The sequence below is a fragment of the Zingiber officinale genome, chromosome 3B (genome assembly GCF_018446385.1).
Source record: "Zingiber officinale cultivar Zhangliang chromosome 3B, Zo_v1.1, whole genome shotgun sequence".
Classification (NCBI taxonomy): Eukaryota; Viridiplantae; Streptophyta; class Magnoliopsida; order Zingiberales; family Zingiberaceae; genus Zingiber; species Zingiber officinale.
In genome coordinates, this window is record NC_055991.1 from 87,229,836 (window position 1) to 87,252,018 (window position 22,183).

General features: G+C 40.5%; 1 protein-coding gene across 1 annotated transcript; it reads right to left on the reverse strand.

The window, feature by feature from the left end:
- Positions 1-19,135: 19,135 nt before the first annotated feature.
- On the reverse strand, positions 19,136-19,681 carry LOC122054997. Its single transcript, XM_042616401.1, has one exon. The coding sequence runs from the start codon at positions 19,679-19,681 to the stop codon at positions 19,136-19,138; it is 546 nt and encodes a 181-aa protein (XP_042472335.1).
- Between the last annotated feature and the right edge of the window lie 2,502 nt (positions 19,682-22,183).

Sequence of the window (22,183 nt, forward strand, 5' to 3'; positions counted from 1 at the left end):
CCTACAAGCATAAGAACATCAAGCTAACTTTATATCATATCATAAGAAAAATCATGAGCATGTTAGATTTGGTTTCAAGCTTTCTTAGGCCCTTAAATTTTATCATGGCTGAAACTCTAAGTGGAGGGCATCTAGGTTTTAAGCAACATGCAAGCTAACTTCATATCATATCATAAAGAAAATTATGAGCATATTAGATTTGGTTTTATGCTTTCCTAAGCCTTTAATCTTACCATGGCCGAAACCCTAAGTGGAGGTATCTAGGTTTTAACAACATGTAAGCATAAGAACTTCACATCATATCATAAAGAAAACCATGAGCATATTGGATTTTGTTTTAAGCTTTCCTAAGCCTTTAATCTTACCATGGCCGAAACCCTAAGTGGAGGCATCTAGGTTTTAACAACATGTAAGCATAAGAACTTCATATCATATCATAAAGAAAACCATGAGCATATTAGATTTGGTTTTAAGCTTTCCCAAGCCTTTAATCTTATCATGGCCGAAACCTAAGTGGAGGCATCTAGGTTTTAAACAACATGTAAGCATAAAACTTCATATCATATCATAAAGAAAACCATGAGCATACTAGATTTGATTTCAAGTTTTTCTTAAGTTTTCTTTCATGCTTTAGTGGCCGAAAGTTTCAAGAAGAAACCTTAGGTTTTTATTTTACACAATCTAAACTCATGGAAGACATATGAACAACTTGTACCACAGGTGAGGGGATACTCACAACTTCTTGCTTAGTTTTTTTCTTAAAAGAAAGTACTCTTGTGAAGAGGAAGAAGAAGCTTCTCTTCCAAATTCTCTCTTTTTCTTCTCTTGCTTGTAAGGAGTAGATCTTGAGGACTCCTTCTTGTGAATTAGTTTTCTTAGGGAGAAAACTTAACTTGGATTCAAAAATGGGAGAGGGAGGAGCTCTAGGTCTCGGTGGAGGAATAAGGAGAAAGAAGGAGGAGGAAGAAGAAGGAGGAAGAAGTAGCCAACATTTCTTTCCCTTCTCTTCTCTTATTCCTATTTATCCTTAATGAGGAAGAAAGAAAAGGAGAATGTCTCAATTCATCCCCTTGACTCCTCTATTCCTTCACCCTCTTCATTCCCACGAAAATGGTAAGAGGAAGAAGAAAAAGGCAATTTGTCCTTTTGTCTTACTTCTTCTCTTAACCAAGAGGAAGAGGAGGAAAGCTACTTGATATTTTCTTGCTTCCTTACTTAATCATACTCTTACCTTTAACACCAATTTCCATTCCTTGCTATTCATATATCATTCATGTCTCTAGTGGTTATCATACACCAATTTAGCCTTATCTATTGTGAGAGGTTCAAGGTTCAAACCTTAACTCCTCTCTCTTTTTATTTCTTTTTGGTTATATTTCCCTTTTTTTCTTTTATTCTCAAAGAGAATACCCATATGTATAGCTTAAATATTTCGTGGGTGTTACAGCTCCTATAGAGCTACAAACAAACACAATCCCCCAATCAACACATGATCCATATAGGAATCCAATAACTTGAACTGCAACTCTACATCCGAAGCTGAAGATACTTACCCAATGACTCATGGCCGGAAATCGTCTGCTGGGGAGGTCTGTCAGTGTTAATTTGCTACTAGAGATCCTGCCCGAGCTCCTCTCAGTGTGTCACTGCCAAGCAACAACCCTCAGTTACCCTAATCCTCCCCTTCTGACCTCAAGTCACATATCCACAGATCCAAGGTAATCGAACCCTAATGGAATCAATCCACATCTCACTTACCTCGGTGACAGTCTCCTCTCAAGTGGCGAAGAGCATTCGACTGTGGTAGCTTGGCGTTAGGGCTAGGGAATGACGTGACCACCGTTTGGAAACGCACCCTCAGCTGTGATCGAGTTCAGGGTCCGGTGACTCACTCCCCAATGTCGCCGGAACACCGATCTGTTCCTCTTGGCCGCAGACTTCTCACGCGACCCTGCCCTACGGAGAAAGGTCCACCGTCACGACCTCCGTTAAGGTGTATAGAAGGTAGGAGACTAGATCTGCGACCAAGCGCCGGCGCGATCGAGCGCTGAACGTCCGTCGAGCTCTCAGCCATGATCGACGAGGTTGTGGGAGGGTGTTGGCATTTCTAGGGCACTATAGCCCCTTTTTGTGAGGTATTTATAAGCGTCGGGTTTTGTTTAATCTTAAGTCCTCTCTTAACCTTCTCAAATGGTGATTTCCTCTACCACCTTATGCCTAAGGATTTATCCCCTTAAACTCCACCATACAACCTCCAAATGACTCCAGAAAAATGTCTAAAAATTCCTATAAATTATGGTAGGTTATTCTCCTATAACCCGTGGTTATTTATTTTTGTCGTACCTCACATTCTCCCCCTCTAACAAAAATTTGGTCCCCAAATTTACGACATAACTGCATTAAATAACATATGGCATGTGTATTTTTTTACCACTAATAAAATAACTTACATACCTTCATTAAACAAATGTGGGTACTGCGCTCGGATATCATCCTCCAGCTCCCAGGTCACCTCGTCATCTTAATGATGCTCCCATCCAACCTTGACCAATCGGGTGGTCTTATTCCGCAGCTGGCGTTCCTTGCGATCCAATTTCCATACTGGAACCTCCTCATATGTTACATCTGGCTGAAGGGTGATCGATACATCTGTCAAAATATGCGTAGGGTGTGGCACGTACCTCCTCAACATAGATACATGAAATTGTTAGTTAGAGCCCTATAGCCAATCATTTGATGATTGTATGGACTCATGTATATCATATTCATGTATATATATTAAGGCATTTGGTTTTTGGTTATTATGCTTATTTGTATTAGTGCCAGATAAAATAAGTATAGTAACGTCCTAGAGTAGAAAGGTTCTTACCTATATCAATCGATTGGTTGAATCGATAGTGAGATGATATAGGGAACACTACTCTAAATCATTCCTAGTCGAGTATTAACATTCAGGGACAATGTTAATACAATAAGACTAGCATGTAGGTCAGCTCGATGACTTGATCTCACAAGTCATGGATATAGAGATATCAAGCTGACACATGAGTATGCATTAGAGAATGTATACTGAATGACCCGCCATGAGAAAGTATCATGGATCGTTATATGAGTGTCATATACTTTCTCATGTGGCTATTAGTATGACTATTAGTCCTTTGACCTGAAGTCACCATGGATCCCTACATAAGGAGTTATGTACTTTAGTTTCGTCAAACGTCACCCGTAACAGGGTGGACTATAAAGGCGATTACTGGGTATGTAATAAATTATGCAGAGGGATGTGAGTGATGTAGATGGGATCTATCCCTCCCATATGACGGGAGCGACATCAATATTCTTGATAGAGTTAGACCACGAAGTGCATGACCATGCCCAAATGAGTTAACATGAGATGTTGAGCTCATTTGATCGAGTGAGTCTACTTGGAGTTCAAGATTTAGATTGATTAGAGGATGACACGGTCTATGCCTCACATTGATCAATCTAGATGTCAAGGATAGAAGGAAATTTGACATATTTTGTGAGGAGTCACAATTGGTAGTCACAAGGTGATGTCGGATCTCGACATTCTTGTAACTTGGGTAGTAATGATGTGTTGCTAGATACCGCTCATTACTTATGCTCCTAAATGGGTTTAGGGCATTGCCAATGTTGCAAGAACCTATAGGGTCACACACTAAGGACAATTAGATGGAGATTTGGTTCATATGATGAACCAAGAGGATTAGATTCATTTGATGAATCATATTGGATTAAGAGTAATCCAAATTGGGCTAATTGAGTTGGACTCAAGTTGATTCATGTATTCAATGAGTCTAATTTAGATTATGACTCATTAAATCAACTTAATTTAATGAATTAGATTCATTATATTAAGTTGGCTTGAATCATATGGTTGGATTAGATCAACCATGAGAGAGATTTGATCAAGTTTGACTTGATTTGAGAGGAAGAGAAAAAATCATGTTTGACTTGACTTTTTGCCACATCACTAGTGAGTTGGCAAGATGTGGACCAATAGGATTGCTCCACATCATCAATGTGTGCCACCTCATGGAGGTTACAAGCCTCCATAGCATTTAATGTGGCCGACCCACATTAAATGAGGAGGTTACACTTGTTGCCATGTCATTTAGTGAGGTGGCAAGATATGGACCAATAGTGTTGATCCACATCATCCTAGAGTGCCACCTCATGGGGGTTACAACTCTTAATGGTCTCCACATTAATTGGAATTAATGTGGGGGTTACACCTCCTAGAGTGGCCGACCACTTGATGGCTAAGGGGTTTTTTGAATTTCCTCTCATTGATTCATTCACTCTTCTTCTCCCTTGGGTGCTCTCTCTTCTCCTTCCCCCATTCCTTGGCCGAACACTCCATTGGTGCTAGCACACCTTGTGTTTTGGTCATCTCCTTCTACTTGTGTCCGTGTGGATACATATAGAGGTTGTCTACTTTGACAACTAGAGATCCGGCGACATCTTGGACAAGCGGGAACGCGAAGGGCTTCGCTACAAGGGTAATGATCTTAACTTTAGTGTAGATCTAAAGTTTTTAAAAACTCGTACAAGAAAAGGTTTTTCGATAATTTTGTTTACGAATCTTTGCACGAGATCCATGGCTTTGGGTGACTCAGGGTTTCCGCAATGCGAAAAAGCGGTTTTCGCGTCCCGAAGAACCCAACAGAAATACATCATGCACCCCGACAAGTGATGGTGGCAGCGCCAATCGATAAGCTACCTCACCAATCCTCTCAAGTATCTGAAAGGGTCCGATGTAACGAGGAGCTAACTTCCCTTTCAACGCAAACCTCCTAACCCCCTTGGTAGGAGACACTCACAGGAACACATGATCGTCCACAGAAAACTCTAAAGGTCTCCGTCTCTGATCTGCATAACTTTTCTGTCGGTTCTGGGCTTCTGACATTCTGCGTCTAATGGTGCCAACCAACTCTGCATCTCGCTGAATACGCTGTGGGCCCATGATTGACGTGTAACCCCCACGAAATTATAAGATAAGTATATGAGTATTATTTTTCTTTAGAGCATAGAAATAAAAAGGATAAGAGAAAAGGGAAAATAGAAACCAAAAAAATAAAAGAGGTGAGGTCATGGATTGAACCTTGAACCTCCCACAAATAATGGAGATAAATTAATGTATGATAACCACTAGGATAATGAATAATATTTGGATAGAAAGGAATTAAAAATTTAGTTAAAGGTGAGAAGGAAATGAAAGAAAACTAAACAAAAGAGCAAGAGAAAACCAAGTGGCTTACCTCCTCTTCCTCTTGGTTAAGAGAAGAAGCAAGCAAACGGTAAATTGCCTACTTCCCTCCCTCTCTCTATTTTCATGGGAATTAAAGGAATGAGGGAAAATAGGAGTTGAGGGAATGAATGAAGACATGTTTCATTTACCTAGGAATAAATAGGATTGGGAGAAGAAAAACAAGGGATTTAATTCTTTTTTTCTTCCTCCTTCCTTCTCCTTCTCCATTCTCACCGAAACCAAGAGCCCTACCCTCTCCATATTCTGAAAGCTAAGCTAGGTTTCTCTCCATGAAAACTAAGTTTAGAGAAGAAGCCTTCAAGATCCATCCCTTCCAAGCAAGAGAAGCAAAAGGAGGTACAATAAGAAGAAGCTCTCTTCTTAGGATACCTTTTTCCTTAAGAAAAATCACAAGCGAAAGGATGTAAGTTTCCCTCACCTGTGGTACAATAGCTTTTGTGTTTTCTATGAGATTTGGTTACATAAAAACCTAAGATAACCTCATGAAGAATTTCGGCCAAGACAAGATCAAAAGGAAGGACCTAGGAAATATAAAGACCTAAATTTTAACATACTCAAATATGTTTCTTGTAACATGTATCTTAAGGTAGGGATTTATCTAATGTTCATATGTCAGAATGTTTGATTTGGAACTTAGATTCATACCCTTAGACTCTCGGCCAAACATGAATAAAGGAGATAGACAAGTTAAGACTCAAACCAAGCATGCTTCTTTTTATTTTATGATAAGTACTTCATGATGAGAAAGTGGTTAACATGATATGCTCATGCCTATATGATGAATAAATTATGTTCGATGCTCCTAAGTATTCGGCCATGATAGGATTAGGGGCCTAGAAAAATTGTTAAACCTAAACTAATCATGCCATGATCCTCCTTAAGACAAGTTATGGAATTAATATGACATGCTCATGTTGTAGTGAGGTTAGCACTTGTTTTCATGCTCCATGAACTTTCGGCCACAATAAGTTTAAGGGCCTAGGAAACTTGGAACCTAACCTAATTATGCTCATGTTGTTCCTTGTAATAATTGCTATGAAATTTGTTTAGGGTTCTCATGATTTCTATGACACTTGAACCCTAGATTCAAGCCTTGAAGGTTTCGGCCACAATAAGTTTAAGGGCCTAGGAAACTTGGAACCTAACCTAATTATGCTCATGTTGTTCCTTGTAATAATTGCTAAGAAATTTGTTTAGGGTTCTCATGCTTTCTATGACACTTGAACCCTAGATTCAAGCCTTGAAGGTTTCGGCCACAATAAGTTTAAGGGCCTAGGAAACTTGGAACCTAACCTAATTATGCTCATGTTGTTCCATGTAATAAATGCTATGAAATTTGTTTAGGGTTCTCATGCTTTCTATGACACTTGAACCCTAGATTCTAGCCTTGATAAGTTTCGGCCACAATAAGTTTAAGGGCCTAGGAAACTTGGAACCTAACCTAATTATGCTCATGTTGTTCCTTGTAATAATTGCTATGAAATTTGTTTAAGGTTCTCATGCTTTTATGACACTTGAACCCTAGCTTTAAGTTTGATAAGTCTCGGCCACATCATGTTTTAAGGGCATTGGAAACTTAGAACCTAACCTAACTATGTTCATGTTGTTACTTGAAATAATTGCTATGAAAGTTGTTTAAGGTTCTCATGTTTTTATGACACTTGAAACCTAGTTCCAAGCCTTAAGGGTTTCGGCCACAACAAGTTTAAGGGCCTAGGGAACTTAGAACTTAACCTAATTATGCTCATGATGTTTCTTGTAATAATTGCTATGAAATTTGATTTAGGGTTCACATGCTTGAATGTTGATTTTAACCCATGGAATGCTTGATAAGATTCGGCCATGATAAGTTTATAAGCTTAGGAAACCTAGAACCTAACCTAAACATGCTCATGATGTTTTCTTATGGTATATGATATGATATTGGTTTAGGGTTCACATGCTTGTATGTTGATTTCTAACCTAAGACACAACTATATGTTTCGGCCATTATATGACATTAGGGTTAGAAATCCAAATATGATTTTCCATGTATCTCACATGTAATGTTTTATGATGTGGTAAGAACTTGCTATGTTTCTATGTTTAATTATGTGCACTTATGATCTATGTATGATGGTAACCTTTATGCTGTGCTATGTGCCCAAGTTATGCATGCTATTTATGATGAGTTGTGTGCCCAATTTTTGCATGATATTTATGATGAGCTGTGGGCCCAAATTATGCATGCTATTTATGATGAGCTGTGTGCCCAAACTATGCATGTATTTATGATGTGCTGTGTGCCCAAATTGTATATACCATTATGATGAGCTGTGTGCCCAAATTCTATATGGTATGATATGATAAGAAATATGATGTGCATGAAATAATAAGAACCATGATATGTATGACATGCTACTTTACTTTATATGGCTTGTACCAAGGGTGGGCTCCATAAGCGCCCCGGGGTCGATGGACTAAGAAACGAGCCTCGTTAGGGATGGGCTCCTATGTGCCCCTAGGTCGATGGACTAAGAAACGGGCCTAGTATGTATGCCTTGTAGGGTTCAAGACTTTCTACCTTTGACCTACATAGGACGCGCACATTTATGTATGTGGTACAAGCCGGGGCCCTAATCATGTTATGATTATGTTTAAGTATGTATGTAATAAGTTTTCAAAGGACATGTTGCATATATTATTGCATGAATCATGTTTTTGAAAGTCATCTCGCATAACACTTTATGATTATGTTACGATATACCATGATGCTTATGACATGTTATGTTAGGTTGAACTTTATGATTATGTTATGACATGCTATGATCATGATTATGTTATGCTAGGATGCACTTTATGATTATATCATGATATGCTATGATGCTTATGATTATGCTATGTTATGCTAGGATGAACTTTATTATCATGTTATGATATGCTATGATTATGATTATGTTATGCTAGGATGCATGTTATGATATGCCATGATACCTTACGATTATGTTATGATATGATGCTTCTATACATGATATGATGAGTTGTATTTATGCTTTATGCCTTGGAGATTTAGTTATGCTATACGGTTTTTGTGAGTAGGAAAGGATCTTACTAAGCCTTGTGTGCTCACAGCTTACTTTCCTTGTACCACAGATAAGGGCAAAGAATGGATGTACTAAGGGAACAGCAGGAGGGGGTAAGGAGGACGTGTGTAGTAGTGACTCGGCTAAAGAGAAAGACCTGTTTCTAGTTAATAAGAATTATGTTTTATGTCGTTCTTTATGACTCCATGACATTTCATCATGCTCTTTAGTATCATGGTTTAAATTTATGTTAAGCATGTTATGTGACTCATATGATAAGTAGTTAGTGATGATGATTTGAAAAGTAAGGAAAAAGTTTTAAAGAAAAAAAAATTATACTATAGATAAGACTTCCGCTGTTTTAAGAAGAAATGATAAGTAACCCCCGTCAGCTTGAGCAGGAAGGGGCGGGGCGTTACAGTTTGGTATCAGAGTTAGGTTTAGCCTTTTCACTACACACATGTCAAGCCTCCATCCTGCTGCTCCAAGTAAGAATCTATATGCTTAAATTAATTCTTCTATGATGCTTTAATGTTATGCTTATTTATTTGTTTATTTATTTATTTTTATGATGATAAGTCACAGTTCTAGTTTAGGTATGCATGATGGTAGGATAGGAATAATAACAACCTTATGTTAGCCTGGATAGAAATAACGATAATTTATTATCATTTAATGAAGATAAGCATGGCTAGGAGACGTACTACCCGAGCAGACGAGACAGCAACTCCACCAGATCTGACTCAGGTAGTTACCGACCTCCAGCATCAGATCACGGAGCAACAACAGCTGATCACGACTTTGATGGGTCAGCAAGAAAATCCTGCCACCCCGCCAGTAAATCAGAATGCAGTGCCCATCATCCCAGTAGTTGCACCAGTACCACCGATAGCCCCTGTCCCAGTGGGGTCCTACAGGAGACCTACTTGATACAGTGGCTAAGGCTGAAGCCGGAAAACTTCTCAGGTACTTGCGAGCCATGGGACGCTCAGGCTTGGTTCAAGACAGTGGAAAGCATAGTGGAATTACTGGACTGGCCCGTATCGGAAAAGATCAAATGTGTATCATTCTGCTTTTTCGGAGACGCAAGGATGTGGTGGGAAAGAGTAAAAGTAAAGAGACAAATTAATCTGATGAATTGGACGGACTTCGAGACAGAGTTCTTCGAGGAGTTCTTCCATATGCAAGTGACGAACCGGCATTACGACGAGTTCACCGAGTTTCGGCAAGGTGACCTATCAGTGAACGAAGCAGTAAAACGCTTCAATCGTTTGGCACGCCTATGTCTGGAGTTGGTTCGCATAGAAAGAGAAAGGGTTAGACTGATGCTGAAGATGCTTCGACCCGAGATAGCACTGAACGTGGCCGGCGGAGTTAATAGGCCGCAGACTACAGAGGAATTGGTCAGCAGTGCCCTGATCACAGAACATTATCAGAAAGCGATGAACGAGAATAAGAGTCAGACCCGAACAGAATGACAGAGACCCTCAGGTAGAAAAACAAGCTGGAAAGGGACCTCTACCGGAAAAAGGAAACAATGGGACAATACTAAAGGTGGCTCAGTGAATAAGCAACCGAAATACCCCCAGTGCACTATTTGCGGAAAGCTGCATTCCAGAGTATGTCACAAGGGTACAAGAAGGTGCTATAATTGCAGAGGGGAAGGACATCTGGCCAGAGACTGCACTAACCAATTTCAGAAACCACCCCAGCAGAACAACCAGAACAAGAGTGCCCCCTCACAACTACATCAGATGCAAGCTACTATTGAAGGAACACCGATTAGCCAAGGGAGATTGGAAGCCCCACCAACTACAACGAACGCCAGGGTTTTCTCGCTTACTAAAGAAGATGTGGCGAGCGCCTCTACTATCGTCACAGGTCAGTTACCTACTTTTAGTCAATATGCTAAAGCTATATCTGATGCTGAAGGCAAACCAGTGTTCGAAATTATCGAGAAACCGAGAGATATTACGAGTCAATGGATCGAAAATATGTCTAGGCAGCTCTCTACCATGACCATAGCACCCACATTATTCGACAATCTATTGGAGAAACAAACCAGTGACCAAAGTCTCCAAAGGATTAAACAAGAAACCCTAGAAGGAAAGAATGACGGATTCCGGATCGCAGACAATGGAATATTATAGCTCAGGGATCGATTATGTATTCCCGGGGATCCAGAGTTACGAAGAAGGATACTAGAGGAAGCTCATTCAACACCCTATGCAATGCACCCAGGATCCACCAAAATGTACCAAGATTTGAAAAAGAAATTCTGGTGGTCCGGTATGAAAAGAGATGTGGCTCAGTATGTCGGTACCTGCCTGACCTGTCAGAGGGTTAAAGCAGAACATCAGAGACCTGGAGGATTACTGCAACCTGTCCAAATTCCAGAATGGAAATGGGAAGATATCTCTATGGATTTCATAGCAGGATTACCCAAGACAACAAACGGCTATAACGCCATATGGGTAATTATGGACAGATTAACCAAATCCGCCCATTTTCTAGCAATCAAGATGACTTATTCAATTAAGCAACTGGCTCAATTATATGTCAAGGAAATTGTTAGGCTTCATGGGATTCCTAAGACCATCATTTCAGACAGAGATGGTCGTTTCGTTTCACATTTTTGGGAATGCGTCCAGAAGGCTCTTGGTACGAAGCTATTATTCAGTACTGCCTTCCACCCTCAAACCGACGGACAAACGGAAAGGGTTAACCAAGTATTAGAAGACATGTTACGGGCATGCACATTGGACTTCAAAGGGAGCTGGAGCCGATATTTATGCCTGGCGGAATTCGCCTACAACAATAGTTACTAGGCTATTATTGGGATGGCACCTTACGAGGCTCTGTACGGGAGGAAATGTAGATCCCCTATATGTTGGTACGAAGGCGGTGAAAAGAAAGAGATGAGATTCCAAACCGAGTTCATCGATAACACCAACTGAGCTATACAAAGCATCCGCCAACGAATAGAAACTGCTCAGAGCCGACAGAAGAATTATACGGATAAGTGATGAAGGCCATTGGAATTCAGTGTCGGAGAGTATTTCTCAAAGTAGCTCCTATAAAAGGAGTAATGAGGTTCGGTAAGAAGGGAAAACTAAGCCCGCGTTATGTGGGACCATACCGAGTTCTGAAAAGAATCGGCAAAGTAGCCTACGAATTAGAGCTGCCTCAAGAGATGTCAGCCATTCACAACGTGTTCCATGTTTCGATGCTAAAGAAATGCATTCTGAACACGGACCAAGTGATCGAACCACGGGCAGTACAAGTACAAGAGGACCTAACCTACGAAAGCCGACCAATTCAGATATTAGATCGAGATGTCAAAAGACTAAGGAACAAAGAAGTACCCTTAGTGAAGGTTCTGTGGCAAAATCAGCGATACGAAGAAGCCACGTGGGAACGGGAAGATGATATGAGACAGAAGTATCCGTCGCTATTCTAAGTTCGAGGATGAACTTTCTATGAGGTATGGGGTACTGTAACACCCACGAAATTATAAGATAAGTAGATGGGTATTATTTTTCTTTAGAGCATAGAAATAAAAAGGATAAGAGAAAAGGGAAAATAGAAACCAAAAAAATAAAAGAGGTGAGGTCAAGGATTGAACCTTGAACCTCCCACAAATAATGGAGATAAATTAATGTATGATAACCACTAGGATAATGAATAATATTTGGATAGAAAGGAATGAAAAATTTAGTTAAAGGTGAGAAGGAAATAAAAGAAAACTAAACAAAAGAGCAAGAGAAAACCAAGTGGCTTACCTCCTCTTCCTCTTGGTTAAGAGAAGAAGCAAGCAAAAGGTAAATTGCCTACTTCCCTCTCTCTCTCTATTTTCGTGGGAATTAAAGAAATGAGGGAAAAGAGGAGTTGAGGGAATGAATGAAGACATGTTTCATTTAACTAGGAATAAATAGGATTGGGAGAAGAAAAACAAGGGATTTAATTCTTTTTTTCTTCCTCCTTCCTTCTCCTTCTCCATTCTCACCGAAACCAAGAGCCCTACCCTCTCCATATTCTGAAAGCTAAGCTAAGTTTCTCTCCATGAAAACTAAGTTTAGAGAAGAAGCCTTCAAGATCCATCCCTTCCAAGCAAGAGAAGCAAAAGGAGGTACAAGAAGAAGAAGCTCTCTTCTTAGGATACCTTTTTCCTTAAGAAAAACCACAAGCGAAAGGATGTAAGTTTCCCTCACCTGTGGTACAATAGCTTTTGTGTTTTCTATGAGATTTGGTTACATAAAAACCTAAGATAACCTCATGAAGAATTTCGGCCAAGACAAGATCAAAAGGAAGGACCTAGGAAATATAAAGACCTAAATTTTAACATACTCAAATATGTTTCTTGTAACATGTATCTTAAGGTAGGGATTTATCTAATGTTCATATGTCAGAATGTTTGATTTGGAACTTAGATTCATACCCTTAGACTCTCGGCCAAACATGAATAAAGGAGATAGACAAGTTAAGACTCAAACCAAGCATGCTTCTTTTTATTTTATGATAAGTACTTCATGATGAGAAAGTGGTTAACATGATATGCTCATGCCTATATGATGAATAAATTATGTTCCATGCTCCTAAGTATTCGGCCATGATAGGATTAGGGGCCTAGAAAAATTGTTAAACCTAAACTAATCATGCCATGATCCTCCTTAAGACAAGTTATGGAATTAATATGACATGCTCATGTTGTAGTGAGGTTAGCACTTGTTTTCATGCTCCATGAACTTTCGGCCACAATAAGTTTAAGGGCCTAGGAAACTTGGAACCTAACCTAATTATGCTCATGTTGTTCCTTGTAATAATTGCTATGAAATTTGTTTAGGGTTCACATGCTTTCTATGACACTTGAACCCTAGATTCAAGCCTTGAAGGTTTCGGCCAAAATAAGTTTAAGGGCCTAGGAAACTTGGAACCTAACCTAATTATGCTCATGTTGTTCCTTGTAATAATTGCTATGAAATTTGTTTAGGGTTCTCATGCTTTCTATGACACTTGAACCCTAGATTCAAGCCTTGAAGGTTTCGGCCACAATAAGTTTAAGGGCCTAGGAAACTTGGAACCTAACCTAATTATGCTCATGTTGTTCCTTGTAATAATTGCTATGAAATTTGTTTAGGGTTCTCATTCTTTCTATGACACTTGAACCCTAGATTCAAGCCTTGATAAGTTTCGGCCACAATAAGTTTAAGGGCCTAGGAAACTTGGAACCTAACCTAATTATGCTCATGTTGTTCCTTGTAATAATTGCTATGAAATTTGTTTAAGGTTCTCATGCTTTTATGACACTTGAACCCTAGCTTTAAGTTTGATAAGTCTCGGCCACATCATGTTTTAAGGGCATTGGAAACTTAGAACCTAACCTAACTATGCTCATGTTTTTCCTTGAAATAATTGCTATGAAAGTTGTTTAAGGTTCTCATGTTTTTATGACACTTGAAACCTAGTTCCAAGCCTTAAGGGTTTCGGCCACAACAAGTTTAAGTGCCTAGGGACTTAGAACTTAACCTAATTATGCTCATGATGTTTCTTGTAATAATTGCTATGAAATTTGGTTTAGGGTTCACATGCTTGAATGTTGATTTTAACCCATGGAATGCTTGATAAGATTCGGCCATGATAAGTTTATAAGCTTAGGAAACCTAGAACCTAACCTAAACATGCTCATGATGTTTTCTTATGGTATATGATATGATATTGGTTTAGGGTTCACATGCTTGTATGTTGATTTCTAACCTAAGACACAACTATATGTTTCGGCCATTATATGACATTAGGGTTAGAAATCCAAATATGATTTTCCATGTATCTCACATGCAATGTTTTATGATGTGGTAAGAACTTGTTATGTTTCTATGTCTAATTATGTGCACTTATGATCTATGTATGATGGTAACCTTTATGCTGTGCTATGTGCCCAAGTTATGCATGCTATTTATGATGAGTTGTGTGCCCAATTTATGCATGATATTTATGATGAGCTGTGTGCCCAAATTATGCATGCTATTTATGATGAGATGTGTGCCCAAACTATGCATGTATTTATGATGTGCTGTGTGCCCAAATTGTATATACCATTATGATGAGCTGTGTGCTCAAATTCTATATGGTATGATATGATAAGAAATATGATGTGCATGAAATAATAAGAACCATGATATGTATGACATGCTACTTTACTTTATATGGCTTGTACAAAGGGTGGGCTCCATAAGCGCCCCGGGGTCGATGGACTAAGAAACGGGTCTCGTTAGGGATGGGCTCCTAAGTGCCCCTAGGTCGATGGACTAAGAAACGGGCCTAGTATGTATGCCTTGTAGGGTTCAAGACTTACTACCTTGGACCTACATAGGACCCGCGCATTTATGTATGTGGTACAAGTCGGGGTCCTAATCATGTTATGATTATGTTTAAGTATGTATGTAATAAATTTTCAAAGGATATGTTGCATATATTATTGCATGAATCATGTTTTTGAAAGTCATCTCGCATAACACTTTATGATTATGTTACGATATACCATGATACTTATGACATGTTATGTTAGGTTGAACTTTATGATTATGTAATGACATGCTATGATCATGATTATGTTATGCTAGGATGTACTTTATGATTATATCATGATATGCTATGATGCTTATGATTATGTTATGTTATGCTAGGATGAACTTTATGATCATGTTATGATATGCTATGATTATGATTATGTTATGCTAGGATGCATGTTATGATATGCCATGATACCTTACGATTATGTTATGATATGATGCTTCTATACATGATATGATGAGTTGTATTTATGCTTTATGCCTTGGCGATTTAGTTATGCTATACGGTTTTTGTGAGTAGGAAAGGATCTTACTGAGCCTTGTGTGCTCACAGCTTACTTTCCTTGTACCACAGATAAGGGCAAAGAATGGATGTACTAAGGGAGCAGCAGGAGGGGGCAAGAAGGACGTGTGTAGTAGTGACTCGGCTAATGAGAAAGACCTGCTTCTAGTTAATAAGAATTATGTTTTATGTCGTTCATTTTGACTCCATGACATTTCATCATGCTCTTTAGTATCATGGTTTAAATTTATGTTAAGCATGTTATGTGACTCATATGATAAGTAGTTAGTGATGATGATTTGAAAAGTAAGGAAAAAGTTTTAAAGAAAAAAAAATTATACTATAGATAAGACATCCGTTGTTTTAAGAAGAAATGATAAGTAACCCCCGTCAGCTTGAGCAGGAAGGGGCGGGGCGTTACATGACGATTCTCCGACTTCATCCCATAAAGTAGGAGAGCTACATGCTCTGCCATACAATGTCTCGAATGGTGCCATCTGAATCGCTGAGTGGTAACTGTTGTTATATGAAAACTCCACCAAGTGCAAATGATCCTCCCAGCTACCACCAAAGTCCATAACACAAGATTTCAATAGATCCTCCAATGTATGGATAGTGCGCTCCGACTATCCATCGGTTTGAGGGTGAAATGCAGTACTAAAACGGAATTCCGTACCCATGGCCTGCTGGAGACTCCGCCAAAATCGAGAAGTAAATCGTGGCTCTCTATCTGATATGATACTCAGAGGTATACCATGCTGTCTGATGATCTCTCTGCAGTATAACTCTACCAATCGATCCAACGAATCTATCCTGCGGATCGATAAAAAGTGTGCAGATTTGGTTAACCGATCAATGATTACCCAAATCACATCATGTTCCTTCCGGATCTAGGGTAGCCCTACCACAAAGTCCATCGTGATATGCTCCCATTTCGATTCCGGTATTTCTATTTTCTGCAGTAACCCAACTAGCCTCTGATGCTCCGCCTTTATCTGCTGACAAACCAAAAATTGTGCCACAAATGTCGCAATGTCCTTCTTCATGCCATTCCACCAGTAAGATCGTTTCAGATCCCTGTACATACGAGTACCTCCTGGATGAATCACAAATCTAGATCGATGTGCTTCCTGTAACAAATCCTCCAGAACAAGGTGCGACTCGAGAACACATAACCTTCCACGGAAATATAGAATTCCACTATTGTCACAGGTAAACTCTGGCTACTATCCTGAGATAACCCTGCTACGTAAAAACTATGTATGTTGATCTGTAGCCTGAGCCTCTTTGATACGCTCCACTATAGGTGACTGAGCAACCATGGTGACTAGCAAGCCTCGCTCTGTCTGTGCTTGCTCCATCAACCCCAACTCAAAGAAGCTCTGTATCAATTCTGTAACCATCACTCGATGGAAAGCCAACACTCATCGAGATTTCCTGCTCAAAGCATCGGCTACTACGTTGGCTTTTCCCGGGTGATAATTAATTGCGCAGTCATAATCTTTCAAGAACTCCATCCATCTTCTCTGTCATAGGTTCAGTTCCTTCTGGGTAAACAAATACTTGAGGCTCTTATGATCTGTATAAATCTCAAAGGTGATCCCATATAAATGATGTCGCCAAATTTTTAGTGCAAAGATGATAGCTGCCAACTCCAAATCATGGACTGAATAGTTCCTCTCGTGAGCTTTCAACTGACATGAGGCATACGACACCACATGGTCATACTGCATAAGTACAGCACCCAATCCCTGGTATGATGCATCTGTGAAAAGTACAAATCTATCCATGCCAGAGGGAAGTACTAACATTGGTGTTGTGCTGAGCCTCCCTTGAGCTCCTGGAAGCTCTGCTCACATGATTCTGTCCAGCTAAACTTCTCTCCCTTTCGTGTTAATCGTGTCAAAGGCAAGGCTACACTGGAAAAACCTTCGACGAACCTCCGATAATACCCAGCTAATCCCAAGAAGCTACGTATCTCCTGCACTGTTCTTGGTTGTTCCCAGTTAGTGATGGCCTCAATCTTCTGTGGATTGACTGATATACCTCTGTTGGAAACAATGTGTCCAAGAAAACCCACCGAAGGTAACCAGAATGCGCATTTTCTAAACTTGCATAGAGATGTTCTCGCCGTAACATCTCCAAAACTATACGAAGATGTTGCTTGTGTTCCTCCTCAGATCAGGAATATATCAGAATATCGTCAATGAACACGATAACGAACTGGTCTAGATACTCAAGGAACACTCTGTTCATCAGATCCATGAACATGGTCGGAGCATTGGTAAGCCCAAATGGCATTACCAAGAACTCATAGTGACCATAACGAGTGCGAAATGTTGTCTTCAGAATATCTGCATCTCTAACCCTGAGCTGATGATAGCCTAAGCGCAAATCAATCTTAGAATATACATAGGTATCCTTCAGCTGATCAAATAAATCCTCTATTCATGGAAATGGATATTTGTTCTTAATAGTCATCGTGTTCAGCTATTGGTAATCAATACATAATCTCAGTGATCCATCCTTCTTCTTAAGGAAGAGTACTGGGGCTCCCCATGGAGAAACACTGGGACAGATGAAACCTTTGTCCAACAACTTCTGCAACTGAACCTTCAACTCCTCTAACTCTTTTAGTGCCATGCGATAGGGGGTCTTGGATACCAGTGTGGTTCCCGGAACCAACTCAATCGTAAACTCGACTTGCCTTTTAGGAGGCAAATCGGGAAGTTCGTTAGGGAACACATCTGGAAATTCTCGAACAATAGAAACGTTCGAGAGCCGTGGTAATGCATCCGAACCAGCCTTAACCATGGACAGCAAATATCCCTGACAACCCTGTGACAATAATCTCCTCGATTACATTGCCGATATGACTGATATCTCATCACCCCCGCTTCCAACGAATACCCGTGATGGAAGACCGGGAGGTCGGAATGTGACTAATCTCGTTCTACAGTCGATTGTGGCGTGGTTCATGGCTAGCCAATCCATGCCCAATATAATGTCTAATTCCACCATTTCTAATACCTACAGATCCACCATAAGAGTTTGACCATTGAAGTCTAAAGGACATCCCTTGACTTCCAGACTAATACTTACTACCTCACCCGATGGTAGAGATACTATCAATCCATGAGTCCAACGTGTAGGCAGTCTCCCGATTTTACCCAAAAACACCCGAGATATGAATGAATGGGAACTACCAATATCTATCAATAGTTCTGCAGTAAATGCATAAACTGAAATAGTACCTCAGAAAACCGATCCTTCAGCCCGCTGTGCCTCCTCTCGTGTGACAGCATAAACGCGACCCACCTCTAAGCTCGGCTATGGCATGCCTAGAATGGTCTGTACTGGGATCGGAGGTGTGGGAACCGGCTGCTGATATTGAGACTGAGGCTGCTGCTGATATGCCGAATAAAGCTGAGGTGGATGAGAATCTTGCTGTACTGGAAATGCCTAATGAGAAGATGATGCGGCAGAATACTGTGTAGTCACTGGTTCCTGACCCTAAATATGATATATCTATCCCTGAGAAGGCGGCGGTCGCTGCTGACGTGGGGCACTCTGAGTCTTCTGAGATCTTCGTTGCGGTCGTGACTGTGAGGGTTTTTCCCCCTGAGATGTAACTTTAGGAGCCTCCAACTGTTCTTTCAGAGTACAATTTCGACTCTCATGCCCTGGGAGTGTACAGTAGAAGCATATAGAATGATCCAACGGATAGTTGTTCCTGATGTGACTCTTGGAACCACACTGAAAACATATGGTTCCACCAAAGTCCTTCTTCTGGTCATGATGAGGGGACAAGAACCTCCATCTAATGTTCACCCCGTCTTCTAAGGCTGAGAAGATCCTCCGGAAGGAGCCCGAGAACCCTGGCTCCTACTTCCTCTCTTCTGAGACAACTATTTTTCATTACCCTTCTCTAGAGACACCTGCTGCTACGTCTCTCAATAAACAGTGCACGATCCAAAACCTCCCGATAGGAAGTACCTGGAAATCCTGACATCCGGATCCGTATGTATGTTGCAAGACCCTGGGTAAACTGCTGTATACGATCATAATCATGTGCCACTAAGTGCGGGCAAAATTCAGCCAGTCTACAGAATTCAGCATTGTATTCCATCACTGATCGGTCACCCTGTTTGAGATTCAAAAATTCCTGACGTTGAGCTAGACAGAATGTAGCTGGAAAATACTGTCGCTCAAAAGCATCTCGAAACATCGACCACATGATGTGCTGCTCCCCAAAGATCGTCTTCTGCATGTCCCACCATGTGATTGCTTGATCTCGGAGATGGTATGCTGCCAGTTCCACTTTCTCCTCATCTGTACAACTCATGTACCCGAATCTGCTCTCCAGATTCTTCAACCAGCTACGAGCAGGCCAAGGATCCGCTCCGCCCTGATATAAGGTAAATCTGTCCTTGACGGACCTCGCCAGTAACGGTATACGTGCTCTATCCCTCATCCAATCGGTAGTATAAAGACTCAACGGGTAAAGAATAGATAGTGTATGAGTAATATAAAGAGCCAGGAGTACAACATGATACAGTCTCAGGAAGATAAATAGCAGATACAACTGAGTGAACAAAATATATATCCATACATGATACCATATCTTAGGCAAGTAATATAAGGTCTGAGATAACATAAACTACTACAGTACTGCTCATAACTACCAAGATCATAGGTAAAGTATACTATCACAGTAATCAGTGTCCAAGCATATATAACAGGTATGAGATAACAGAACTGAATAAGTAAGCATATAACAGCATAATCAAAGATAACGGAAAAATAGCATATGCTCGGATGGTCACTCCCGCCCACCTCTCTAGTACCATGACCCCAATATGGCCGAGAGGCCAGGACAATGACAGACTGTGCACCACTCCAGCTACCACTACTCTCGAGTGGTCAAGGGGATAGTAGCATAGTAGCTGAATAGCTATGTCTGCGATGGGGGTCCCTGCTGCCCGCGACTCCAGCTGTCACTACCCATAAGTGCGCGAGTGGGGGGCATGACAGGACATGCGGCACGCTCCAGCTACCACTACCCATGAGTGGTTGAGCGTGTGGCCTAGGCCAACAACCGTCTCAACCACAAGGGAGCCAAGGTCATCGGAGATGCATGCAATGACATGATGCGAACAATGCAACAGTCATCATGTATATATATATAACAGAAATCAGGTATGCTACATGAAGCCGCATGCTCAATATGAAGCATAAATAAATAGTAGTCCAAACAGGTAACATGGTGACTAGTATCTACTAATTATCAGGGATAACAATGAGAGACTATATAGATACGAATTTGAGCATCTCGAAGATTGAGTGGATAAAGTATCAAACACAAGAAATAATACGAGTGGAGTCAAGATATATTCTACATTATCTGGTCTACTCATGCACCAAGAACAATAACTAAAGAAACAAGTCAAGAAGTACCCTCCTCGAAATATAGGCTGAAACCGATGTCACTTCGTCACGACACCCGCCTTAATCAAAGTCCTGCATCAATGTATCAATTTTAATCACATACATAAGAAACTGAATAACTAAGCTAACACACAAGACAGGTAAATAAATCCGGGCTTGTTCATTACCCTCTACTAATCCCCATTACCGATCTAACCAATCACAAGTCCATACCTAATTCACACTACACAATTAGGGGTACTAAATCATGAGTTAATCCCCTAAATTCAACATGACTTCAGTACCGATACAATCCACACTAAGAGTTCTTAATTCAACACTTTACTTCTACCATAACCTCACCTCGGGTTGATCCACAGTCCGGAGATGTTATTTCCAACACAAGCACAGTGCTTCTTGCTGCCACAGATTCAGAAACAAAGCTCCTACAAAGCTACAAACAAACAAAATCCCCCAATCAACACATGATCCATACAAGAATCCAATAACTTGAACTGCAGCTCTACATCCAAAGCTGAAGATGACTTACCCAATGACTCACGACCGGAAATCATCTACTGGGGAGGTCTGTCGGTGTTAATTTGCTGCTAGAGATCTTGCCCGAGCTCCTCTCAGTGTGTCACTGCCAAGCAACAACCCTCAGTTACCCTAATCCTCCCCTTCTGACCTCAAGTCACATATCCACAGATCCAAGGTAATCGAACCTACTGGAATCAATCCACATCTCACTTACCTCAGTAACAGTCTCCTCTCAAGCGGTGAAGAGCATCTGACTGTGATAGCTTGGTGTTAGGGCTAGGGAATGACGTGACCTCCATTTGGAAACACACCCTCAGCTGAGATCGAATTCAGGGTCTGACGATTCACTCCCCAATGTCGCCGGAACTCCAATTTGTTCCTCTTGGCCGCAGACTTCTCGCGTGACGCTTTCCTCCGGAGAAAGGTCCACCATCGTGACCTCCGTTAAGGTGTATAGAAGGTAGGAGACTAGATCTGCGACCAAGCACCAGCGCGATCGGGTACTGAACGTCCGTTGAGCTCTCAGCAGTGATCGACGAGGTTGGGGGAGGGTGTCGGTGTTTCTAGGGCACTGTAACCCCTTTTTGCAAGGTATTTAGAAGCGTCGGGTTTTGTTTAACCTTAAGTCCTCTCTTAACCTCCTCAAATGGTGATTTCCTCTACCACCTTATGCCTAAGGATTTATCCCCTTAAACTCCACCATACAACCTCCAAATGACTCTAGAAAAATATCTAAAAATTCTCATAAATTACGGTAGGTTATTCTCTTATAACCCGTGGTTATTTATTTTTGTTGTACCTCACAACTGATAACATGATCTTTTGTATGACACCACACACCATGTTATCTACAATATAAATTAAATAGACAACTGGATTTAACTAAATGTAGACATTTGATCAATGTGATTCTCATTTCAAAATAAATATTTATACAAAAAGCTAGGCTTTTAGTATACATTCTAACAACTATTTTGATATCCCACTTCAACAGCTTGCTCTGAACTTA